Genomic DNA, 25,002 nt, shown 5'->3' on the forward strand with positions numbered 1-25,002 from the left:
TCAGTGTTTCCACCTCAGTCACGGAATATCATACATTAAATAAAGGATTAAGTCACTCTGGTGAGCAGCTGCTCTTTCCTGCAGAGTTGGCCTTCCCTCCTCACACACCCAGACACACCAGCTAAGTCAGATACAGCCTGACTCCTTGCTTTGTTTCGGATTCCATCTGGAGAAAAATGATTTATTGCACGGCAGTTGTTCGGGTTTGGGTTGTTTAGCCCTGCAGAGCTGTAGAATTGCCTTCTCCGTGGGCAGTGAGTGCAATGTTGTCATTGGAAGGATGCTCACGTCCAGGACTGCTCAGAGGAGGCACCAGTCGTGTTTTGTTAGTGACATATTGGAGCAGCAAGGAAGTGGGAAGGACTGCCCTCTGAATATTGCATGACAAACATCCAGGCACCATCCAGGGAGCTGCATCCTGCCCGTGCTGGGCTCAGCCCTGACACGGCAGAGCTGCCATTTTTAACAACTTGACATTTCACTCAGTCTGCTTCTCTTTAACGAGGTTATTGTCGGGTGGGAGAGGAGAACAAAGGAAACGCCAGGGATTGCCAGAGGGCTCCACGATATGCTGCCATAATAAAACAGTTCCTTTCTTTCTGACATGGTTTCTGCACCATCCTGCCTGTTGCCCTAGAGCTTGGCAGGGCTGAGTGAGCCCAGAGCCCTGTGCTGGACAGATGTCCACCTGAGTGATGTCCACTTTCCACAGGTGCCTCTGGCCGTGGCCAGCAGCTCCAGCCTGGGGTTCTGGCGTGGCTGTAAAAAGGCTGCAGTGCAGGAAAGTGCCAGAAATATTGATACTCATAGATTTTGCATGAAAACACCCAAATATGGTAAAGCAGACGGACTGGATAAGTGAATTTCAGTAGGCAAGACTGACCACCCACCTTGAATTACTTTCAACTCCTACCCAGCCAGCTGTGCAAAAGTCACTCCTTACAATTACTTTCTTCCAGAAGTTTACTTGAGTCATTGTGATTTTTATGCAAGGTAAATTTATATATATGTATGTGTAATGCATTCATCTCTTTTTACTCTCAGAGTAAAATAACTCTCAGAGGGATAACAAAACATAAATTTTGATAAAATTTAGAAGTTAAAAAAACCCAAACAATCCAAACCCCAAACTATTGAAATCTGCCCTACATCCTTAAGGATTTGTAAAGGGAGCCAAAGTTAACAAAAGTTTTAGAAATATATATCCAGCTGGGAAACATTTTAAAGTGAACTAAATAAAACCTTTTATTTGTTTAGAGTGAACACTAATCAAGAACTGGATTTTACTAGACCTCATCACATACATTAGTCATGGTAATGAGAGGTAGAAGGATTAAAAGTATCAAAAATTTAGTTATTTCTGGACTTTTTTTTCTTTCTTTTTTTGACTTAGGTGTGTATAATAGTAGCCATGTTTCTTTAATGCCTTAGACCAGCTCCTTGGCAGTATTCCCACTTTTTCCTGAAGAGGAGAAGGGGTGTGCCTGGAGCACTGTTGCACTTTGACTGTGCTTAGGTAGGATAATGATACTACAAGATTGCACAAGTTAGAAGAATTGCATGTACCAAAGGCTTGGAATTTTGCTTTAGCAGGACATGTCTCTATTTCAAAATCTTGTTTCTTCTGAAATTAAATGAAAAGAACAATATATTAAAAAAGAAAGAAAAATCCCTTTTCTGTGAAACAAAACAGCCCAAAAGATGTTATCAGATTGATTTATTTCTGTAAAATTGAATGGTTTTGTTCCAATTTAAATGTAATATCTTAAGGGGAATGAACCTCCTTCCTAATAGAAAGGTTTTGATTTTTTTTTTCTTTTACTGTGGACAGCTTGTCAAAACCCTTTTCTATTTACTCAGCATGCTTTTAAAACAAAATACATTCAATGAAACTGACACATTCCTGTGGAATTGGTTGAGGTTTTGGATTTTTGCTCCTTGCTGTAAGAGTTTCAGCAAGCCATGGCCATAAAGCTGCTCGAATCCACCCAGGCTGCAGATCTGGTTCCTGGCAGAGCTGAGGTTCAGGGCAGTTGGTGCATGACAGAAAGATGGTTAAGTCTTTCCTCGTCCTCAATCCTATCTGAGGCTTCACTGCTCTTCTAGAGGTTTTGAACTATTTTGAGCTCCTCTGCTTTGAGGACTCCTCATTGTTTTCCAGGTGAAGTGGAGTTTGGATTTTAGCTGTCCATAGGCTCTCTGTGGTGGGTAACCTTTGCAATCTCACCAGGAGCATCCCAAAAATGTGCAGGGATTTTGCAGCAGACCATTGAAAACATTTACATATATAAATGTGTTTTATTAACATTTTCATAGAACCATAGAATCATGAAATGGTTTGTGCTGGAAGGGACAATTAAATCCCATCCAGTGCCACCCCTGCCCTGGCAGGGACACCTCCCACTGTCCCAGGCTGCTCCAAGCCCCAGTGTCCAGCCTGGCCTTGGACACTTGCAGGGATCCAGGGGCAGCCACAGCTTCTCTGTCACCCTGTGCCAGGGCCTGCCCACCCTGCCAGGGAACAATTCCTTCCCAATATCCATCCATCCCTGCCCTCTGGCAGTTTGCAGCCATTCCCTGTGTCCTGTCCCTCCATCCCCTGTCAATAGTCTCTCTCCATGTTTCCTGCAGCTCCTTCAGGCCCTGAAGGCCACACTGAGGTCACCCCAGAGCTTCTCCTCTGCAGGCTGAGCAATGCCAGCTCTGCCAGCAGAGCTGCTCCATCCTCTGCTCCTGCTGGAGCTCCTCTGGGCTCACTTCAACAGTAACTCATAACATTTTAATCTTTATTCACCTTGATATAACTCTATTGAAGCCAACCCCAAAAAATTCTGATTATCAAGTGCAGGAAATAATTTGACTAATGCAAAGTCTTTTGATTTTTCATGCAAACCTGTCTCATCATTATGGGTTGTTGGTGGCAAATGTTATGGATTTTGTGATAGCATCATGTTATGCATTGAAGTACTTTCAAAACAAACAGTCCAAAAATATTTTAGTCTTCTATTTAAAAATCTCTCTTTTTGTTTCCTATTTAACTGTATTCTTATCAACACATGGGGACCAATTTAAAGTCTACAGAACATTTTATGTGAATTTCATGGCTTTATCAGACCACTAGTCCTTCTACAAAAGACTGAACTTACTATTGCTCACAAGTAACTCAGCATGTGGCTCTGAAGCAATAAGTGGACAAATTGCAGGCATGTGAAATTGTGTTATCTGCAGGATGCCAGATTAGATGCTAAGAGCCCCACTTTGAAAGAGACTTCACAAAACCATTAAGTCTTCTGAATGGAATATTTTGTGTTTCGAAAGCTTGGAAAACATCATAATATGTTTTCTGTTTAATTCCCTTTTAATTCTTCTTCAGATGCTTATCTGATGGTTTTTGAGAGGGAAAATGCCTTTTGCTGCCTGCACCCCCAAAAACAGCCTTGGAAAATCTCTTTGTAGAATATTAAAAGTCTTCTCAAGAAAAGAAATATTGCTGCATGTTACACATTTCTGGATGTGTGCAGACATTATCTCGTGCACCAGAAACAGGGAGGCAGCTTTTCTGTTTGACCCACTGAAAAACTGACGTGGGTTTGGAACCAGTCATGATGGACTGGAAGGGCTGTAATGAAAATTTATGGCACCTTATTCAGTGGCTCAGTGGTTATATGCAGTAGCAGGGTAAAATCACCCTGTAGCCAGAGGGATTTCCATTTCTTACGTGTAGGAACTTTTACTGAGACAGATGCCTGTGCCATGCAGGTCATTTGGAACATCTTGGTGTATTAAATGGATTAAGAAACACTCTGTGTTGCATTCACACCCATCCACCTATCCTTTCCATCTCCATTTCAGTGCATACCTCATCACTTCTCTCCAAGAGGGTTTTGCTGATAAATCTCTCACAGGACTTGTTTGGGTTGGCACTCTGAGCTGACAGCCCTTGGCTTTGCTCCTCTTTAGCTACTTGTTTTCACTTTCCTTTTCCTGGAGCCAGGATAACAAAGCACCTCTTTGAAAAAGTGCTCCTTTTGGCTTTTTTTTCCACAAGCCATTGATAAGCGTATTTGATAGCCAAACTCCTTCCCTTTAAAGTCCTGGTTTTTCATCTCTTTTTAGTAGTCTTTGGTCTGTAAGTGTTTACCTGCAGCTGGAATGGGGATGAAATAAATAGAGGCAGCATAAGTCAGTGGCATCTGGGCAGTTTAATTCAAGTGTTTGTGTTGCTGCCCTCAGGGTCTAACAAACCAGTTCAACAGATAAAGAATTTTTCTCTATATTCATCTTTTATGGTAGGTTTTCATCCCAGTGCCTTATACTCGGTTGACAAGGATGTATGAACCAAATCATCATGTAGATTATTTGCCCTCTCTGGAATCTAAGAGCATTTTTCAAATCTCTTAACCCTGAATAATCTGAATACTAACACTGAATAATCAAACCTGTAGGAAGGAAAAAAATTAATAATTTTTTAAAAATCATTCAATTGCATTCTTTACTGTCATCTGAAAAGCTGGTTATTTTTAACTTGGGGTAAAAAGAACATCCATACAAAAAAAACCCCAAACACTTATTATTTAATGAAAGAGCCTCCTGAAAGCTTATTATCAGACTATCATACTTTTTGCTAAGGTTCTTTTATGTGGATTGTTGTGGCATGTGAGATCTTGAAAAAGCTAATAAAGTAAAAGTAGGGTCTGATAGAGATCTCTGCATGTGTAAGAATTTGTATTTGTCTTCTAGGTGAATTTGGAACAGATGTTGTTCACTAAATTTATTGCCTTCCATAAATGACTAAGCGTGAGCTACTAATTTGAGGGACTCCCAGGTGTGCTCTGCTGCAAAAATACTGTGCTCTTGGTCAGGACTTGTTAGTCAGGGTGCCCTCCTACCTTACAGCCCATCCAGTCCCATCCAGGCCTTATAATTTATATTTTTAATGTACATTTCTGTGCAAAGCTGCACGCTTTGTCGCACAGTCTTAATTGCTGTGTATGAAACCGTAATTAATCTTTATGGCACACCAGTCTGTACATCAGCTTGTTTGTACACATCCCTCCTTCAGCTGTTTGCACAGCACAAGGCATCTTTCCTGGCCATGCACAGTTCTGTGTGTGGTGCTCTGCTTCTCTATGTGGGTGCAGTTATTTTATAGTGAATTCAGGGAGAATCAGAAACTCTCAGAGCTCCCTAGCAGTTTTGTCTTGCCATTCTTCTTTCACTGACTGAATTACCATGGATTTTTGCATGCACAGATTTGAAAGGAAGGTGTGAAATGATGTCTCAATTGTTGTCTCTCTTCTGCCTTTATGAAAACATGGTTTCTCAGTATGTCCAGGGTCGCCTTTTGCTGAAATTCATGGGTTCTGAAAGGGTTGTTATTAAATGTGCTCCTCAAAGTCATACTGACAATCTATGAGAGATTACTGAATTCCTGCTATTCACAGAATTTGAAAGGGAGATCTGGGAAAGCTCAAATAAATGGCTGCAGAAACTTTATTCTTCTGTAGCACTGGGCAACCGTTGTAAATATTTCCAATTTACTGGAGAAAAATATTATTTCTTTACAAGAATTGCATAGAATAACAGCCAACAAGCACATGTGAGGGAGAGAGAAGAAATCTCAGTTCTGTAGTCATCTCATAGAGTCATCATAGCACAGAGTAAACACCAGGCTTCACTGGGCAGTGTACAGCAACCAAGGAGAAATGAGGTTAAAAAAACCCTTTTGTCGTTACACTGGGAGCACTGAGCTCAGTGCTGCACAAACTTGACATTGTGGTTGAAATAAACAATGCTGAAGGTGATTTATTCTCTGTATTCTTCAGCTGGAGCTTCAGCAAAGCTAAGATCCCGTAATACTTCATGAGTTTAGCTGTAAACACAGCGTGAGATATTAGAACATTAATTCCCAATGGAGTTGCAATGACCTTTTCAAAACCAAACTGAAGTCAATTTGCACACGCAAACCAGCCCAGGCCAAAGGATCACAAACCTTTCTCAGTGCTTTGTGTCAGTTTGATTTGATTGAGTACATTCTTTTCCAGAATGATCACCTAATGACTCTATCTCTGAGGACTCAGTAGACATAGAGGTTAAATTATCTTCATAGGTAGGGGAATTACTTCAATTTGATGAAGTGCTTTAGCTCAGGTTCTCGTTGTTTTACGTCTTGTACATAGTTTTAGTGAGGAAGATTTGGTCATAAAATTGAGCTCTGTCATGTCACGAACTGCAGATATTTTTCAGGAAGCCATTGTTACTGACAGTGCTGTAAGGCAAGAGTCCTTTTAATTTCTTCAGATCCTCTCCTGGCAGATGTGGGCAAAGCTCCATTGGCTGTACCAGTTTGTACCAGCAAGAAAGCAATCCTCTCTGGGAAGATGGTTATAAACATAGATCCAGAAGAAAGAAACACTCATGAAATAGGATTTCAGCGCAAGGTTTCCAATTTCAAGTCAGTTGGCCAAGCTTGAATTATGGCTTTTTTTCTGAGTCTGTTGAATCCTTTTTAATTTTGTTTTAATTAGGATAGCTTCTATTGTCTGGAACAGAAGGTTTGAAGCAGTGCTTCTGCTGAAAGGGCAAGTTTTAAAAGTGTCTATGGAATTTGGGATCATAAATCTTGGAGGAATTCATGAGGCTTTCTGCAGCTGAAATCTTGACTTCTTACATCTTCTTTCCTCCTCTTTATCTGCCTGACCTAGAAAAAAACTGTGAGAGGTTTGCAACTGGTGGGAGTGTGTAAGTAATTCAGAGTGAGTGGTAAACAGAAGGAAATTGCTGGGCTTCAGTCATGTTACTGTCTGAGTGGGAGCTGACTTCTAAATCTGTGATATTTTTTCTTACTTGCTGCACAATGCTTTAAAATTCCAAACAGCAACAACTTTGTAAATCAAGACTTTGCTCGCTGGCCTATGGTCCAAGTCTAAGGAAGAGTGTGATTGATGTAGATGTTACGGATTTGAATTTCTCTGTACTAAAAAATGGAGATGAAGAGGGAGTTTTTGTATGTCTTATTTTATTTTAGACTGTGCCTTGCTTAGCTTTGTCTGAGTTCAGTATTTGGTAAAGGTTAGTGTCTAAATCCATGGAAGCAGTTGCAGCAGGTTGGTCTAAACAATGGTTTTGATTGTGTCCATTTCTCGTCTTTGCTGAATATTGTGGGAGAAGGTAATTCAGGTGTGGGTTTGGGACCAAGGACCTGTGGCAATCAGCACTACTGAATAATCAATGTGTTGAATGTACAGAAAATCTCCAACAAGAAATTCACACACTGTGGCAGAGTTTAGCTTTGTGTCAAAAGAAAAACACACTGAATTTACAATGAATTGCTGAATTTCGGATTTTTTGGGTTTGTGGTTTTTTTTTCTCCGATGGTTTGCTTGTACTTCATGTGTCCACTGTCACTGAGGGATTATGAAAAGCTCTCTTTTTCTTGCAGATCACCCGGTGAATGAATTTTTGGAACTGTTCAATCGCCACATGCTTCCTCATGCAATAGATGAAACCCACATTGATGCAGACTCAGCTCAGACTGAACCCTGTACCTCAGACTCTGTGCAGGATTCATCTGAATTTATAATATTGGATCATTTCTTTCCAAACTATGCAGAGTTTGAAGAAGATGAAGACTGTGAAAATACTACTGATGTGACAACTCCTCCAGCTTTGCAGTTCATCAATGGGAAGCAACAAGTCACAAGTGCACCTAAGAGCACAAAAGCTGAGGAAGCCAGGAGTGACCAAATTGAAAGCGTTGCACATTCCAAAAACGTAACCTTTTCTCAAATCAATGAAACAAACACATTCATAATAAATGAATCTGAAGCTTCTGGCACTATGCAACCAAGCAAAGCTGGAGAGGTAATAGGGGCGTTTGAGGTCACACAACCAACGTCAGGGGCTGCAATGTTAGAACCTGTCTATAGTGGGGAGTCTGAAGTTGCTACAACATTTAAATCAACAGCCACCACTTCTTCACACGAGCAGTCTCTGCAAAACAGTGGAGAGACCATAACATGGCAGGGGGCTGAGGAGAGCTCTACTAAAGATGGCAAAAACCTACTTTTAATTTCTAGTGAATCCTCTGGAGATGGCTCCACCGAGTCTGATCTGTCCACTTCTGTCCCAGAAGTCATGACAGGGTCAAGAAAGGAAGATGATGAAAACATTTCTGGTATAACATCTTCTCCTGATGCATTTACTGTGGAAGGTTCTGCTGTAACTGCTTCTCTGGATGCAGTTTTTATTCCTGCTACAGCAGACAAAGGTGTAACTGACTTTATTCCCGAAGAGGCAACCCTTGCTCCAGGAGACCATTATAAAACAACTATTAAACTTAATGCAAATTCCCCTGCTGAAACTATTCTGGAAACAAGTCACTCAGCAAAGCCTGAGATGAGTGCTGCTTCTTTTATGGTTCTGGAAGGCTCTGGAGATGCAAAAGATAGCACCACTGTAACTTCAGCTGTAACAGAGAAAATAGCAGTAACACAAACACTTTCAGTGCAAGACATTTCTTTGGGCTCCGGCACAGCACTGCCAACAGAATTTTTTGTAACTCATTCAGGAATCACCTCTGCTTTGCCCAGAGCTATCAGTACTCATTACTCTGATTTTGATCAAAGTTCTGAAGTAACTGTTGCCACCAACTCTGTGTCTGAGCTTAGCACAGAAGGAGTATTTGCCAGCTCTCTTGTAACTGAAAAGAGTATTGATGATGAAAAAGAAATACAGACCACTGTTTATTCAGGTCTCCAAAATTCAGCTACTGCTACAGAGGAAAATTTGGATTTCAGTGAACTTGGGAGCACTACAAGTGAAGTCAGAACTGTAAGTCAAGAGCCACTCAGAAAAACAGTACCAGGTACCATAAGTTCTGAAATCAAAAAGGTCACCACCATTCCTCTCCTGAGAGAGAAGAAGCTTTTTATAACTGAAGGATCAGCAGAAGAGCCAGCAGACATATTTTCAGGGGGTCCCACAAGCAAAGGGGTAAGTATTGGCTCCCCATTTATTGATCCAGGTTCTGGAGACATAGATTTTATCCTTGAGTCTGCTACTTTGACTTCGGTACCGTTAAGGCCCATCACTGAAACACAAACAGAAAAGTATGAAGGGAAAATTTACAGCACAGGTGATGCTTCGCTGAAGGATGCAACAACAGAATATGAAAAACATGCAAGAACAGATGAATCTGCAGTGACAGTTTTGAGTACTGGGACAGAGAGCTTCACAGAGGGGTCTGGAGTAGACAGTCAGATGTTCCTGGATGTGTTCACTACCAGAAACCCAGGGAAACAAAACATGGAAACAGAACCAACATACACAGCTCCTTCCGACATAAAATCTGTTTCTATCAAAGAGATAACATCTCACATTGCACCAGGAACTGAAACTGGGGATTCAGAAACAGGGGAGGTCACATCATCTCCAGGATCAGTGGTCAGTAACAAGCCTCATGAGGATGTGGTGACACATGGTACTGGCAGTATAAAAGCAATAGCTGAATCTACAGAAAGCAAAGATGCAAAAGTTGGTTCTTCAACTGTCTCATTGGGCAAAATTTTCCTGATTGAGCATGGCTCTGGAGATGAATTCAGAGATGACAGCAGCACCACAAAACTTATGTCTAATGGACCTACTGAAGAAATATTTGGACATCATTTCTCAATTACTGACCAGGGATCTGGAGAACCAGACACATCCACTGAATCATTTGCAAAAACAGCAGTAGCCCCTACTGGGAAACCAGAAACATGGGAGGAGGATGACAGACAAGTTGTCAGCACATCACCTCTGGATCTTGCCTTCACTACAGACCCTGATGGCCTGGTCACAAGTTCTGAGCATGAGGTAACCTCCATGGGAACTGCAGGGGACATGAGAACGGAAGAGAAAACAATTGATGAGCTCAGAACTTTTTCTACCAAGATTCCTTTGATGGAAGAGATACATTCTGGGGAAGAGAGGCCAAGTGAAATTTCACCAAAAGCTACAGAATTTTCTGAAGAAACAACAACAGACCTGTTCTTTAAAAGTACACAGACTAGCCATGAACACCTGGGATTTTTAAATGTTCCGACTACCAGTCCGTATTTGGAAGAAAAGGAACTAGAAACAGAACCTGTTCAAGAAATACTTTTGCCATTTAATGATGACAGAGTGACTGAGCCTGTAACGGTTGGAAGGAAATACATAAGCTCTCCAGTCACAGTTATAGAGCAAGAGGAAGAGCTGGTGCAAAACATTTTCCCTACAAAAGATATCCCCAGAACATTCCTGACACCTAAGGAAGAAAAACTGTCAGATAACGAGCTCACTGGTGATCCACTGTTTTCAGGACAGGGGTCAGGAGATGACCCTGCTGCTCTTCCTTCTGTAGTGCCATTTATTGTCAAGGAAATCAAGAGCACCTCGAGTCCTCAGACTTCTCACCCTGCAAATGTGGGACCTGAGCTTTCCACTGACGAGACACAAGACTTTGAAAGGGGAAGCACTCCAGGAAATGCTGAAGTTAGTGAAGAAGTGACAAGTGCTGTAGCCGAGCTGCTGCCAGAGACTGGAGACCAATTCCACACCTCCACGTTCCCAAGTCCCCCAGCTTTAGCAGAAGACAGCTCCAAGAGCTTCCTCTCCAAAGAGATTGAAGAGACAACACATTATTTTATTGCAAATGAAGAACCTCAGGATAAGGAAACTGACTATAGCAGAGGAGAAAATGAAACAGACAAGACAACAGCCATTTCTAAAGCAATTTCTGAAGAGGAAAATTCACATTTTCTGATTAAAGCTGGCACAACTCCTATGTCTGTTATACTGAATGGAACTCCCAGTCCTGAAACAGAGGAATCTCTTGTTACATCAACAAACAAAATGCCAGGCAAATCATTACCTGAGAGCTCTGGGGAGGGATCTGGCTGGGTTGGTGTTTCAGATTCATCTTCTCCTGACATGTTTACTCATTTCTCAATACCCACTGTATCCAAAGTAGAACTAAATGCTTCATCCAGTGTTCCTGGGCATGTTTATTCCAAAGTTCTGACCACAGAGGCACCGAGAGGTGGGTCACAGACTGTGATCACAGGACTAGCATCCCTGTTCACAGAAGAAACAGAGGTTGTGGCAAATCCATCTGCTGTTCATCCAAAGACTGTTTCGTCAGAAGAACTAACAAGTGACACTGGGATATATGACAAAATTATTCCCATGATTGATGACAAAAGAAGTGTTATATTGAACGTTTCTGTTTATGGTGATATTACCCTGATTGAAGAGCGACTGCAGACCCCACCAGAAGAAACAACAATTATAGACATGGATCACTCAAAATCAATGCCTGAGGATATAATAAGTGTGCAGACCATGCCAAATCCTGTTACACAGTCAACATATGGCTATGATGATAGCGTGACAGCTGAAGGGGAGACTTATCATTCAACACCTAAGTTTTCCACAGACAAAGAAAAGACACTTGGATCTGGTGATAGTCTTCCTCTGACTACTTCCAGTCCACCAAGCAGAGAGTCAGTGACTTCTGGGCACAGGCCAACCTCAGACAACACGGATTTGGGTTCAGGGGATGACATGAATTTTGCAACAGAAACTCTCACCACCACTGAGCTCTCTGAACTGAGTGTTTTCCTTCCCACAGTGCCTTCTCTGGCAAGCCCTCAGGTGCCTCATGAGTCTCAACCTGCTGTAACCAGCACCACAGAAGGCACCTACGAGCCAAGTACTTCAGCAAACAGCCAAGTAACAGTAGATCAAAGTGAAACAGTCTCTGGCTTTTCTGGAATGGGCCAAGAAGAACTGGCTGATAATCAGCCCGTGGTTCCTTCTCTCACACTGGTTGCAACTGCTGAGCCAGAAGAGGCTTTGACAACTGGGAAGCTTGAGTTGAGTGTTGTCACCACACAGCCTACATCCCAGCTGACGACAGTGTCACCTACCAGGAGTGCAGGGAATTATCCCATGGTGTACACAAACACAAAATCAGCATCAGCAGAGTACGAGGAAACAGATCCGGTGACTTTTTATTCTCAAACGCCTAAATCCTCAGTAACTGTTCATTTAGTAAACGGAGTATCTGAGTACCCTGAGGTCATCATTACGAGCACATCATCATCATCATCACCATCATCACCAAGGGATTCACATCAGTCCAATCATTCATCAGGAGGAATGTTCAAAGAGGTTAGCTCTGATATTACAGCAACATATAAACCTCCCACTACTGACCTTCTTGACACAACAGAGCCTTCTCTGCTGGAGCCTTCACCTGAGCCTGTTTCAGACAGCACAGCCATGGAAAGCACTCCTCACTTTGGTAGGCTGGTGACAGAGGAGCCAGAGGAGACAGAAACCCCTGTAACTGATTTGACTGGTGAGGAAGAAGCTGCTGTTTCTGGAGATTCTCCATCAATATCTGTCCTGCCTACTGCTTTTCTGAATTTTGGAGAAAGAGCGAGCACAGATGTTCCAAAAGTCAGCACAACAAAAGCTGAAGCTTCCTCGGAGAGAGTGAATAATCCAAGCCAAGAGGAAGACAGGAGCACTGAGAGACAGAACCCCTGGCTCGTCTCCACAACTGTTTCAGACTCACCCAACAGCATCGAAAGTGAAGGATTTAAACCTGGCCAGGAAGCAGTTACCATGCTAACCTCACCTTCCCAGCTTTTGGATGGAGGCACAGAAACACAATCAGCTGTGCTTGGTCAGGCAGAGATCACAACCATTTCCTCTAACATTGCAGCAAACATTGCCCCTGGCAACAGCCCCTTCCAAAACGAGCAGTCAACACTGAGCTCTGAGGAGCCAAACACTGTTGAAGCAGTAACCTCGTCATTTTCCCTTCCGGAGGTCACCAACGGATCAGATTTTGTGATTGGCACCAGTGTGGGTTCAGTTGAAGGCACAGCGGTGCAGATTCCAGGTAACTTCCCAAATGTGATCCCTGTGGTGTTGTGTGTGTTGTGGTCCTTGTGAGAGTGTTGCCCGAGCTCTGGTAAGAGGTGTGACAACCATGTGAAGTGACAACAGACCTCGTCACCCTCCAGCTGAGAAATCAGCGTGGTTGGGACCCTACAAATGGAGGAGGATGGAGGCACCAAAATCCAAGCCTGGTGACTTTCCATCAGTGTCTGCATCGTGGAGCTCTGGATCAGACTGGAGGTAACCAGCCAGTTCTGAAAGGCAGAAGGTAACGGTGGCTGTGGTAGGGAGTCCAGCTGTAATTATTTAATTTTCCAGTTTCCAGCAGGTAATTTTGTCTGATGGCTTTTCTTGTGAGCGTGGTGATAGTACTTATACAATTGGTCGTTGTTTTTGACATCTTGCAGTTGACTTAGAAAGCAACAGTGCACATTTTAGGATCAGAATTTTCTACAAAAATGAGCTTCTCTTGACGTACAAGATAGCTTTCCACACAAGAGAAAACCAAGATCTTGTTTTCAGCCTGTCTTTAGCTTTAACTGGTTGATGCAGTGTCTGTCTCTTAAAAATTACAGAACTTTTTGTTAGACATCTTTTGCCACAGTATTTTGATTTCCATGATGGTTATTGGGCACCATTTCATCAAATAAATGGGTGGTGCCAGTAGTGTCACTTCAATTCATATTATGTCTAAATGCAGCTGAGGAAAGAACTGAATTGGCCTGATTGAATAGAGTTTTTTGTTATTTTTCCTCAAATAATCCAGGTAGCAGTCAATTTGAAAATGTTTACTGGGGAAATATCCCGTCTGTAGGACAACAAACAGGCAGCAAACATACAAAAAACCCCATTAAGGTGCTTTAACAGAGCCCTACATTTGTGACTTTCAGTGAAGCAGTCCTAAAACAGTAACACTATATTGAATGGATGGAATCAGATCCCTTCTGAAACCTCCAAGATGAAATTTCTAATTACTTAATTACGATCCTATACTTATGTACATAGGATTTTCTTCTGGAGGCTTTCAGCTGGACCTTCTGCATTCCCATGGTGCTTTAAGAACACTTTGAATGTTTAATTTGCAAGAGTAAAATAGATGTTCTTACCTTTTTTTTTTCTTTTTGTGTTTTTTTGGTTTTGTTTTTTAAATAAATGGTAGTCAGGTTGTTTTGGGAACATGTGATCAAAAATCTTAATTTTTCTCATGTTTCTGATTTACAGCTCTCTTACCCATTTTGAAAGTTTTCAGAGCCAGGGCTTTATTTTTGTATCCCAGAAAGACTTCCTTTGGGATTTCCCTCTCACTGTGAGAAGTTAACTCTTAGAAATTGTTTAGTGTGCACTTGTTTGTGTGAGTGAGTGCTCCTAGGCATGAAATCAAATGCAAATACCCAGGTATCTAAACTCAGTGGAAATAAACATCACTGGAAAGCATAAAGCTCTTCAAGGAAAAGGTATTTAAACTTTAACTCCTGTAACACCTGAGGATTTCATAGCAGGTAAGTTTTAATCTTAATGTTTAGTTCAGTTACAAATGTACTCAGTGTCTTTGTTTGTATTCTTTAAATGTATTTTTAAGAAAGGCAAGTGGGAAATACTCATGTGAGAAAAGAAATAAGACTTTGTGGGCATTGATTGATAAAATATAAGGGAGTGAAACAGCCAGTCAGTATGTTCTGTGTACCCTGTCATTCTGCATAAACTAACCCTGTTCAAGAAAAAAGCATTTTCCATTCATTTTGCATATGTTTAACTGTTTTCAGCTACAATTAATTGCCATGTCATGCAAACTAAATCCTCAACAGAGTATCATGACTGCCAAATATAGTACAAAGTGCTGTGAAAAAAAAGTGATTCCAAGAGTAATTTACATTGGTTAGTAGTAAATGCCATATTGTTGTTAAAGTTGAAAGTAGTGATGCCTGAAGACAAGCTTTGCTGTTTTATAAACCTTATTTTGAGTAGCTGAGTATGTTAATAGAGTTTCTGTAGCTACAGTAAAGCCTGCACCACCAGTGTAGCAACAAAGAAAGATTTTTTCCCTCCCAAAAATCAAAAATACACCATTCCTTGAAACTAGGGTGTCAAATTCCTTTTTCCACTTGTTCAACAGGCCAAGATCCGTGCAAAAGCAACCCCTGCCTCAATGGTGGTACCTGCTACCCACGAGGTTCCTTCTACATCTGTACCTGCCTGCCAGGCTTCAGCGGGGAGCAGTGTGAATTAGGTAAACTGATGACAAACAGCTGCTGATTAACTCGAGTTTGAAGCTCTTTCAAATCAGATCTGGTGTGCTTCAGAATTGAGGGCTACATGGACAGTGAAAATTCCACACTGGGGCCTTAATAAGGATGATGAAATGGAGAGTTCTCTACCTTCTCTCCTCTTTTCTCTCTCCCCATAAAGTGCACAGGGTGTGTGCACACACACAGTGATTGAGGGAACTGTGAATGAACTGCAGGGACTGGAATTCTCAGCATTAAATTCCAAAAGACCAAGTGAAATGAAATAAATATTGATATTTGCAGTAGTTCCCTGTGAGCTTCATGCAGTTATTTGCAAGGCTGGTCAAATAAACTAATCCCAAATGTGGCTGGGAAGCTGAGCACTGTACACAAACCTGAAAATTTTTGCAGGAAATTTTAAATATGATCATAATCATATGCATTTTTGATACAAATGAGTGTATTGGTAAGAATTCTAGCTGAGGAACCTCTTCCAGTTGTCTTGTAACTTCTGTGCATTTCCTGTGATTGTAGATTTCGAGAGACTCACCTGTATGGTTCAGAATAACCAACTTTTCCTTTCAAAAGGCTAGCCAAAGTATGATGAATTGACTGGAACAAGACCCAGCACAAAATTTGAACAGAGCCACATTTCAAAATATAAACATTTTTTTAAAAGCCTTCCATATGATGCAGCAATTGTTTCTAGCTGTTTGTTGGTTTGTAGACATGTCCAGCTTCTCGCTTGTATTTTGATGTTTGAATCACTACCAGCAGTTCATTTGGACTGAGATGTTTGCAAAATCTGCACTGAAATTTAAGGTCTGATTCTTTCAGAGGAGCAGTGCTCATTAGGAAACAGCATATGATCTTTATTAAGAGATATACTAGCTTATAACTTGTGCAAAAGTAACCTGTGCTCAAAGTCATTATGCAAAATGAACTTGTGCCCCAATTTAAAGGTGAATACAAAGTATTTTAGCAGCTAGATGAGACAGGGAAAGATATTTTATTTACTTGTTGTGCAAGACCATGAGTTCTATGATATTTTGTCCTTGTCATGATAAGATTAGACAACAAAGAAATGAGAAATGCAAACCAATATGAGGCCAGGGCCTGCTGCTCTGCAGAATAAAATTAGCAGTCTAATGATAAAAGGGATTAAAGGCATTAAAGCCACATGATAAGATTTCCAATATTTGAGTTTCATGAAGATACTCGAGGTCTCTGGTGGTTAATGGGAATTTTTGTTGTGCCAGGCTCACACACAAGTCAGAATTTCCACCCAGAGAATGCTGCATGGCATTCCTCTTTCTCAGCTACACAGTGACCTCTTGCAATACTTCATTCTTCTGCTCTGAACTGCTCCCCAGCCACCAGCGTGACTAAGGCTGAACAACATCTCCCTCCTGGGGGTTTGGTGGGTGATAAAACCACTTTTTTTTTCTGCTGCAGATATTGATGAGTGCCAGTCCAACCCGTGCAGGAACGGAGCCACGTGCATCGATGGCCTCAACACCTTCAGCTGCCTGTGCCTGCCCAGCTACGTTGGTGCTCTCTGTGAGCAAGGTAAGGGCTGCTCCTCATCCTCCATCCCATCCCAACACCTTCTGGAGCAAAGGGGCAAAGCCTCCTCAAAATTAGAGGGTGGAAGGGACTGACAAAAATCTGCAGGAAGTCATGGTGGTGAGCAGGGCTCCTAATTTTTGTTAGACTTCCATGACATGAGGCTCAGGGGTTTTTCCCACCTTGCATTTTGCACAAAACCTATCTACGTGCTAACCTGGCTGGAAGCCATGTTGCTGTGTACCACATATAAACTGATATTCTGAGCAATTTCTGTGTCAAAACAACAGATTTTCATCAACAGTTTTCAGGTGGCAAGGCCTGCTGGCTTATGCTGGCTTGCAAACTGCTGGGAAGACACATGAGGAGGTTCTCTCATTACTGTAGTTATCCTCAAAGAGTGGGAGCAGGTTACTTTCTGGTTGAGTTTCTTAAAAATCAGTGCAAAAGACATGTCCAAAAAGCATCAGTGAGATGTAGGAATAGTTTATTGAATGAGACAGATTATTTACTCCTCCACTGGGGACCACAGCTTTGACAACTTCATCCCACAATGATCAAAATGATTTGTTCTAGGATTATTGCTGGAAAAGTAGGTGCAGGATTATCATTGCAAGGGGATCATAAAAGGCTTTCTGAACAGGACAAGTGAAATAAGATTGAATATCCAAGAGCCTGTAGTTAGAAAATTGTCTCCAAGAAATTCCACTGCATTTACTGGAAACATTTACAGTGCAAGATGCTTACTCAATATGTGGGAGGAGGAACAGGGTAGCAAAATTTGCTCTGTCAATAAAATTAATGAAGGCATTTCCGTGGGAAAAAGAAATGGTGTATTAAAGTGTACTTGCTAGATCTTATTAAAATATTTTTTTTCCTTTTTCTTCAGCTGAATGATTTTGGTCACAGGTGAAAGAACTACACCTTAGGATTTGTTTAATTAATATTGTGCATTTTCATGTCTGTTTCTCAGCTTCAGTGAAGAGTGGTTTGCAAACTTTCAGCTCAACCTGTAGAGATGTTTGTTGGAGATGAAAAATCTCAGAGCTGATCCATTCCTTTAACCTTTTCAGCAGTCTGGCTAACCTTGTAACTTGAGAGGTCTTTCTGAATCTTGTCTCCCAAATTAAAAAGTGACAGTGTTTGCACATTAAAGAAATAAGTGTTTTCACTCCCTTCCTCCTCCCCTTCATTCCAGCGAATCCATAGCAGTGAGTGGCTCTGAGTACCATGGTAGCTTTAAGCTGCTTTTTATGGCTAACCTGAGAGTGCATTTTAGGTGGTTAATGGGAACATTTCCTAGTTTGTCAATCAGAACCAGAGCCGTGCTCTCTCAGCTTTGGAATTTTAATTTCCTCCACTTAAAGTCCTGCAGTGGTTTGGGACTTGGGAAAAGGTTTTAGTGCCAAATTTCCACTCCACCAGACAAAATAAAACTGTGTTGGCAATTCAGACATGGTTGTCTGGCAAGCAGGCTTTATTTCAAGGCATCAGTCCTGACCTCACTAGATTTAAAGACCAGCCAGGACGGCAGAATGTGCACCTCGGTGCCACAGGAAAGGTGGAGCTCAGCACACCGAGATTATATTTCATTACTTTCTTTTTTTTTTTCCTCCCCTCCAAATATACTATTCATTTTAGAAAGCTTAAAAAAAAAAAAAAAAGTCAGGCTGGAGGGATTTCTTAGGCACAATGCTGAGCATTCAAAATACCATGGGAGCAGGGAGTGGGCATTGCCTGGGAAATGGAGCTCAGAGTAGGAGATCACCACATCTACACCCATGGGAAGAAAAAAATTCAGAGCTCAGAATTTCACCCAAGTGACTGCTGTGGGCTAAGGGATGCTTGACAGAGATATCATGCTTGGGTCAGCATTTGGAGGGGATGTGAGCAGGGACAGCACAGCTGCACATCAGGGAGCTCTGGCAGGTGGTGAAAGTTAGAGGAACCTTCTGGGTGATCTAATCCAGGCCAAGGCAAAGCAGTCCTGAGACTCAGAGAGCTGGAGCTGGCTCCCTGACAGCCCTTCCTCTTGCCAGGTGGAAAGAGTTCAGCAATCTGAGCCCGGGAACATCTTCCTGAAGGGAGCTGAAGTTGTCTGATGTTAGAAATAATGCAGCTGAAAGTTCCTTGAAAAGTTGCTTAGAAGTTGCTTTTAAACTAAATTGTTAGCTCAGTTAAGACAGTATTGCTTCTGGTGCAGGTGAGACTAAAAGAGAGCACATCCTCTTTTGCCCACCACCTGTATCTTTTAAAAACAAAGATGCATATTCTGCTTGTCACACCTGAACATCGCCTCTTAAAATTAATACATATTCCCGAAACACTTTCTCAAAGAGTGACTGTAGGCTACAGTGAATCTTGGTGTGAGTTTTATTCTGGGAGAGACATCAGTGTTTCCATTGTCATCCCTCTGTAAAAAGCCCATATGACAACTCTCAGGAAATGATAGAAACTTGCAATTTGAACCTCAATTTTAAGGGTGAGCACTCTTTAGGAGAACTGGATGAGCACCTCTATGGATTTTCCTCTTCCTTCCTTGGCTGGCTAGAGTTTCCTTTTCCTTCTCTTCTTTTGCTGCTCTAACTGGTGTCTACCTGCTCTAAAGGAATGTTTTAAACTTAAGGTTTGGCTTCCTTACAGCTGGACATGTGTGCAAAAATGGCACATGTGTGTTTGTAACAGGATGTGCCTCCCTGGGATAATTCAACCAGCTGTTCTCTTCCAGGTTCTGAAAACAAAGCAATTGTGGTTTTTAACCATCCTATCAGGGGCTGTGTTTTCTTATAACCCAAGTTCATTGTTTCAATGTCTGTGATTGCTCCAATCTCAGCTAATTCACTTTGCTCCCAGGGCTTTGTAGTCTGTGATTGAAGCAGTTGAGAAGGGCTCAGGGAAAAGATATTTTCTGAAAACAGATCGTCTCTTACTGATGTCTATCAGCTGAAAAAAGATGCTTTTGAATACTTACTAGAGAAATGGGTTTCCCCTCAAGATGTGTGGCCTGAGTGGCCTCCAGCATTTCCCTGTTAGCTGAAGGCAGAGAGTCACAGAGAAAATTCACAGCTGAGTAAGACTCTCATTATGTTCTAGTACCTGTGTCAGTCTTTATTTCCTTTAAGCCTCTTCTGGAATTTCTTTAAAGACAAGAGACCTATTGTCAGCAGCTTATTGCAGCTATTGAGAAAGCAGTACCAATTTATGTACCAAACCTACAGAGAACTCTTTTTCAATGCAATGTTTAGGGATGTTGTTACACGTGTACAATCACAGGTACAGAGAACAGAAGCTGTGAGAGTAACGCCTTGCACACCTCACTGAAATACCCTGTAAATTGCCATAAATCCTGGTTTAAAACACCACAAACGTGGGGAGCAGTGTTTCAGTCTTTCCATCACATGCTGGAATAAGGTTACAGCAGTCTGTGATTTGCTCCCTGGCTAAGAACACAATGAATGTGAAGTATTGCATTCAATAAGTGCCTGAACCTACTCTGCTCACTGCGGTTGGGTCAGAGAATTTACAGCCACCTGCAATTAGGGTCTACTGGTTCAGTAAAGGCACTAAAAATTTATACCCACATGGAAGCCTTTTACCTTTTTGTCACCCTTTCAGCTTTCTTCATTGAGTGAGGGATGCACACTGAGGACAAAGCACTGCAGAGATGAAACTGTCCCCACATTTTTACTAGTCTGGTTTTCATTTTTCATTCTCTACCACCTCAAATCTTCCTTTCCCTATTTGTTTTTTCCCTCTTCTCATCAACCTCTCCTCTAAAAAAAAAGCCCACCCTCAAAAAAAGCCAACAATGAACACCAAAATAAAAATCCCCCAAAAAACAAACCCCAAAATCTTCAACATCTCCCACAACCCCAAACAAAAAAATCCTCTTTTCTCCCATCTTGTGTTTTATAACCATCAGTCCTGTCTCTTTTGGATTTTTGATTTTTTTTTAGATTTGGGATACACACAGGTGCTGAAATTACTTAACTTTTCCCTTTGTCACTGTTTGGCACTTTTTTCCTTGAGAAGAGAAATTGTGTTATTTATGATTCATGCCAGGCCATTATTTCTCATTTTGTGAATGCAGTCCTCTCTGTTTCGTGTTTTCAAGCCTTTTCGCCTCCCCAGTGCTCCTTTCAGCAAAACTTCTCTCAAATCCTTCCCTTCTTCCCTAGCAGAGCCCAGGGAAGAGCTGATTAGAATAGCCTGGAAATCCTCTCTGGCCATGATTTCCTCAGCTCCTTCTAATTATCTGACTTGTTTCCTGTGGGAGAAAGGAGACTCTGAACAAGATAAATAATAAAATCTTAAGTGCCTTCACAAAGGACATAGGTCTGTTAGTCAGCCTCATGTGGTAAAACTAATGTTCTAGAAAGACCAGAGCAGACTAAACTTTAAAAACTACCTAGATGCCAGAGATTAAAGCTGTGTCTGCAGCCTGCACATCACACAGAATACAAAGAGGGAAGAGATAAAAAAACTAACAATTTGGTTATATGGATTACATTCCTTCTTTTCATATCTGGGATGACTCAAGGCACAAATAGTTTTCTACAGTTCAACTTCCTGGAAATGGGAAAGAGATAATCAGTGTAAGCTTTATTATGCCTTTGCATTTGGTACATTTTATGTCAATAGTGATGACTTTTGGGACATTATTTTGGTATCAGACTCCTGAGACAATGACTACATTTTTAGTGTCAGAGAAATTCTGATAAGCCTCTGACGTGATATGCTTGTCCTTTGAAATCCATTTATGTACACGTAAAATCTAGTTTGTGGCAATGGGGATTTTAACCCTTTTTTGAAAAAATAAACATTTTGGTGTGTCAGGATGTAAATGGCCTCTTCCTGTTATGAATTAATAATCAGCTCTGTGCTGTGAAAAATATTTCACAGTTGTTTCTTAGGTGGTAGCAGCTCAAACCTAAGTAATCCCTTAGTTAAGGTATTTTCAGACATCAGTCCTTGGCATATTCTGCAATATTTGGCTGTTTCTTTGCTAATGCAAAAGGAGCCCTTTTGGCCAAAGCACATTATTGACCACTGACTATACTCACTTACTGAAACTGAGAAAAACCCAGTTTTCAGCCCAAAACATCTCCACACCTCTGGAAAAGGCCAGAACAGTCGGCTTCAGACGCAGTTTCGCTCGGGGGATTTGTAAAACTTGGTGGGAAGTGGCAGATTGCTGCTGGGTGGGTGGGTTGGAAGATGCCAGGCCTTGTGCTCCTCAGCATCCTCCACCGAGGCCCCTCAGGCTGAGGCACCCTGTGCTGAGATAGCTGTGGCTGGAACACGCTGTCATCTTGTTCTGAAACCTCCTTTATGATGCCATTGCATTGCGTTTCCCCTGTTGTATCTCCCACTCCTTCCCAAAACCCTCTCTGATCGCTGAGTCCTTCCCATCCTCAAGCACAGCTAAGACACATTCAGACATCACATTTGTTTTGCCCATCTTATTAATGCTGACTTCTTTTCTATGATTCATCCCTGCAGAAGCAAACTTGGAACTGAAACTCTGTTGTTTTTCTGCCATCTATTCTGTTTACAGCTGCCTAACCTTGACAAAATAATTAATGTCAAATCCTTGGGCTGTTCCTGTTCCAAGGCTTGTGTTTGTTCCTCTTTGAGCTGAAAGGATGTAGTGGTTGGTGTGAACTTCTCTCTGTGATGCATTCTTATCAGCACCATGCCTCACGCCAGCACAGACAACGTGCAATTTCATTACTTTGTGTTTCAGCTTTGAAAACTTCCTGACAAATTGGTGCCTAAAGTTGGATTTGTCAAGGAAGATGGGTTTTGGGGGAGGATTTGGAGGCATGAGTTCAGACAGATAATGTTGCAGCTTTGCTTCTGTGGACTGAACAATCACAATAATTTCACTTCATATAACTTATAGTTATCAGTTTCTTCCAAACTTAGTGCAGTCACTCAAAGAACCATTTGTCCTTGCAAGTAAAAAATCCTACCCCCATGTACTCCTGTCCAATAGCATCCCACACGTATTTTATCTGTAACGTGGGAATGGCCTCATTTCCAATTTGATTGAGAGAAATTTTGTCCATCCTCCAAGAAAATGGTTAAAAAACATTCCATCCTTAAGCAGATGGACAATTCATCTTCACAGCCTGAGTGTTTGCAAAGTCCTGCCTAAAAACCCTGAAGACTTTCATTAAATGTGCTTTCTCCTCATGTCCATGAGAATAAGGAGTTTCAAACAGGTTCAGAAAACTCTGGTGAAATGTAGATTCACTGCAGTCCAGCATCCAGGCACTTCATCCATCCAGGGTTATGGATGAAGATGTCCTGAAATTGCCCAATTCAGCCTAATTCAATCAGTGGAAATCCACCAAGTTTCCAATTGCAATTATACTCCTTAGATAAGTAATATCCTTGCAGGTCATGCTGAAACTGGGTAAGCAGAACTACCTGAAAGTGAGGTTCCAAGGATGAGTGTTTCTTTTTGCACGCCCTAACTGATGGGTTTTTCCTTGAAGCTTTGGCCCAAGGAAAATCCATCAGTGGAGATGAAACTTGCCTGATTTTGGTGCATTGACCAGACATGGACGGTTTTGGTGTGTTGGCCAAACGTGGATGGTTTTGGGTCATCGACCAAACGTAAATGGTTTTGGTGCCTTAACCAAACATTCCTGGTTTTGGGGCATTGACCAAATGTGGAAGGTTTTGGGGCATTGAGCAAAATACGCATGGTTTTGATGTATTTACCAAACATGGATGATTTTGGTGCATTGACCAAATGTTCTTGGTTTTGGTGTGTTGAGCAAACATTCCTGGTTTTGGTGCATTGATCAAAATATGGATGGTTTGGGTGGGTTGACCAAATGTGCCTGGTTTTCTGTGTTGACCAAACATGGGTGGTTTTGGTTCTTTGACCAAACGTGGATGGTTTTGATGCATTGACCAAATGGTCACCTGGTTTTGGTGCATTGACCAAACATGCCAGGTTTTGGTGTGTTAACCAAACGTGCCTGATTTAGGAGCATTGACCAAACACACCAGATTTCAGCTCACTGACAGGGGTTTGATCTTGTGTTTGCTGCAGACACAGAGACCTGTGACTACGGCTGGCACAAGTTCCAGGGGCAGTGCTACAAGTACTTCGCGCACCGGCGCACGTGGGACACGGCGGAGCGCGAGTGTCGCCTGCAGGGAGCTCACCTGACCAGCATCCTGTCCCACGAGGAGCAGATCTTCGTCAACCGTGCGTAACCACAACCTTCTGAGTGGGCAGAGGAGGGCCATGGAGATGGGGAAGGGTCTAGAGAGGGGCTGAGGGCACTTGGCCTGTTCAGCTGGAGGAGGCTCAGGTCAGTTGTGGTCTCCAACATCCTCGTGAGGGCTATCCCTGCTCTCTGTGAGCAGGACAGGGCTCAGAACATGGCTGGAGCTGGGTCAGGTGGGGTTGGGATGGATCTCAGGGAAAGGGTCTTCCCCTTTCAGCCTCCCCAGGGAATGAATGGGCACGGCCTGAGGCTCCAGGGGCTTTTAGACAGCATTGCCAGGGATGCACAGGGTGGGATTGTTGGAGTGTCCTGGAGCTGGACTGGATGATCCTGGTGGGTCCCTTCCAGCTTGGGATGTTCTTTGACTCTTTAAGCAAGAGGGGTCACTGAGGGTTCAGTGCTGGTGAGATATCCTCCTCACCACTCAGCTTATATATCTCCAACTTAAAACATACTTTTAGAATGTTTAAAAGGCACACTTTGTGTTATAAATGTTTGCTTCTGCAGTTAGTACAAGTTTTCTATCACTATTAAGTTATTATTTGTTAAATAGAAAATACTTTTTTTGGGGAAGGATGAAAATAGCAATTTTTGTTTTGGCATTGAAAATTTTTGAAACTTTCCTTTCTGGAGGCTTAAGATTTTTTATGCAGATGACATCAAACCAGTGCCACTACAGGTCACATTATTTAGGCATAAAGAAATGCCTAAATGTATTTCACAATACAACACACAGCTCCTGTGTGTTAGGCTGGTCACAGCCTAACCAAAACTTGAAAAATATAGATTAAAATATGTTATTTTAATTTTTTTTCTTCTTTTTTTTCTCCCTGTCATATGCTCTCAGATGGGAAACTAGTTCTGTCTGCTTTGGTAGACACCATTGGGAGTGAAGAGACAGGGCTCCTTAAAACTGCTAGATGAGAATATGCATTTTTATAAACATCCCAAATTAAAATAAAAAAGCTGGAAAAGAGCCTCTACACCAGTTGTTAGCACTATGAGCAGAAGAATCTTGAGCACAGGAT

General features: G+C 41.9%; 1 protein-coding gene across 3 annotated transcripts in view; it reads left to right on the forward strand.

Annotated features, from left to right (window-relative positions):
* Positions 1-25,002, forward strand: part of VCAN (versican) — a 99,048-nt gene that overhangs the window by 58,045 nt on the left and 16,001 nt on the right. For all 3 annotated transcript variants that reach the window (XM_085043649.1, XM_085043651.1, XM_085043652.1), the window contains 4 exons: positions 7,442-12,934; positions 15,047-15,160; positions 16,614-16,727; positions 23,794-23,952. In XM_085043649.1, coding sequence (XP_084899775.1) covers positions 7,442-12,934; positions 15,047-15,160; positions 16,614-16,727; positions 23,794-23,952 — 5,880 coding nt within the window. The remainder of the gene's footprint in view (positions 1-7,441; positions 12,935-15,046; positions 15,161-16,613; positions 16,728-23,793; positions 23,953-25,002) is intronic.

This window comes from Lichenostomus cassidix, chromosome Z (genome assembly GCF_008360975.1).
Source record: "Lichenostomus cassidix isolate B80296 chromosome Z, HeHo_3.0, whole genome shotgun sequence".
NCBI lineage: Eukaryota > Metazoa > Chordata > Aves > Passeriformes > Meliphagidae > Lichenostomus > Lichenostomus cassidix.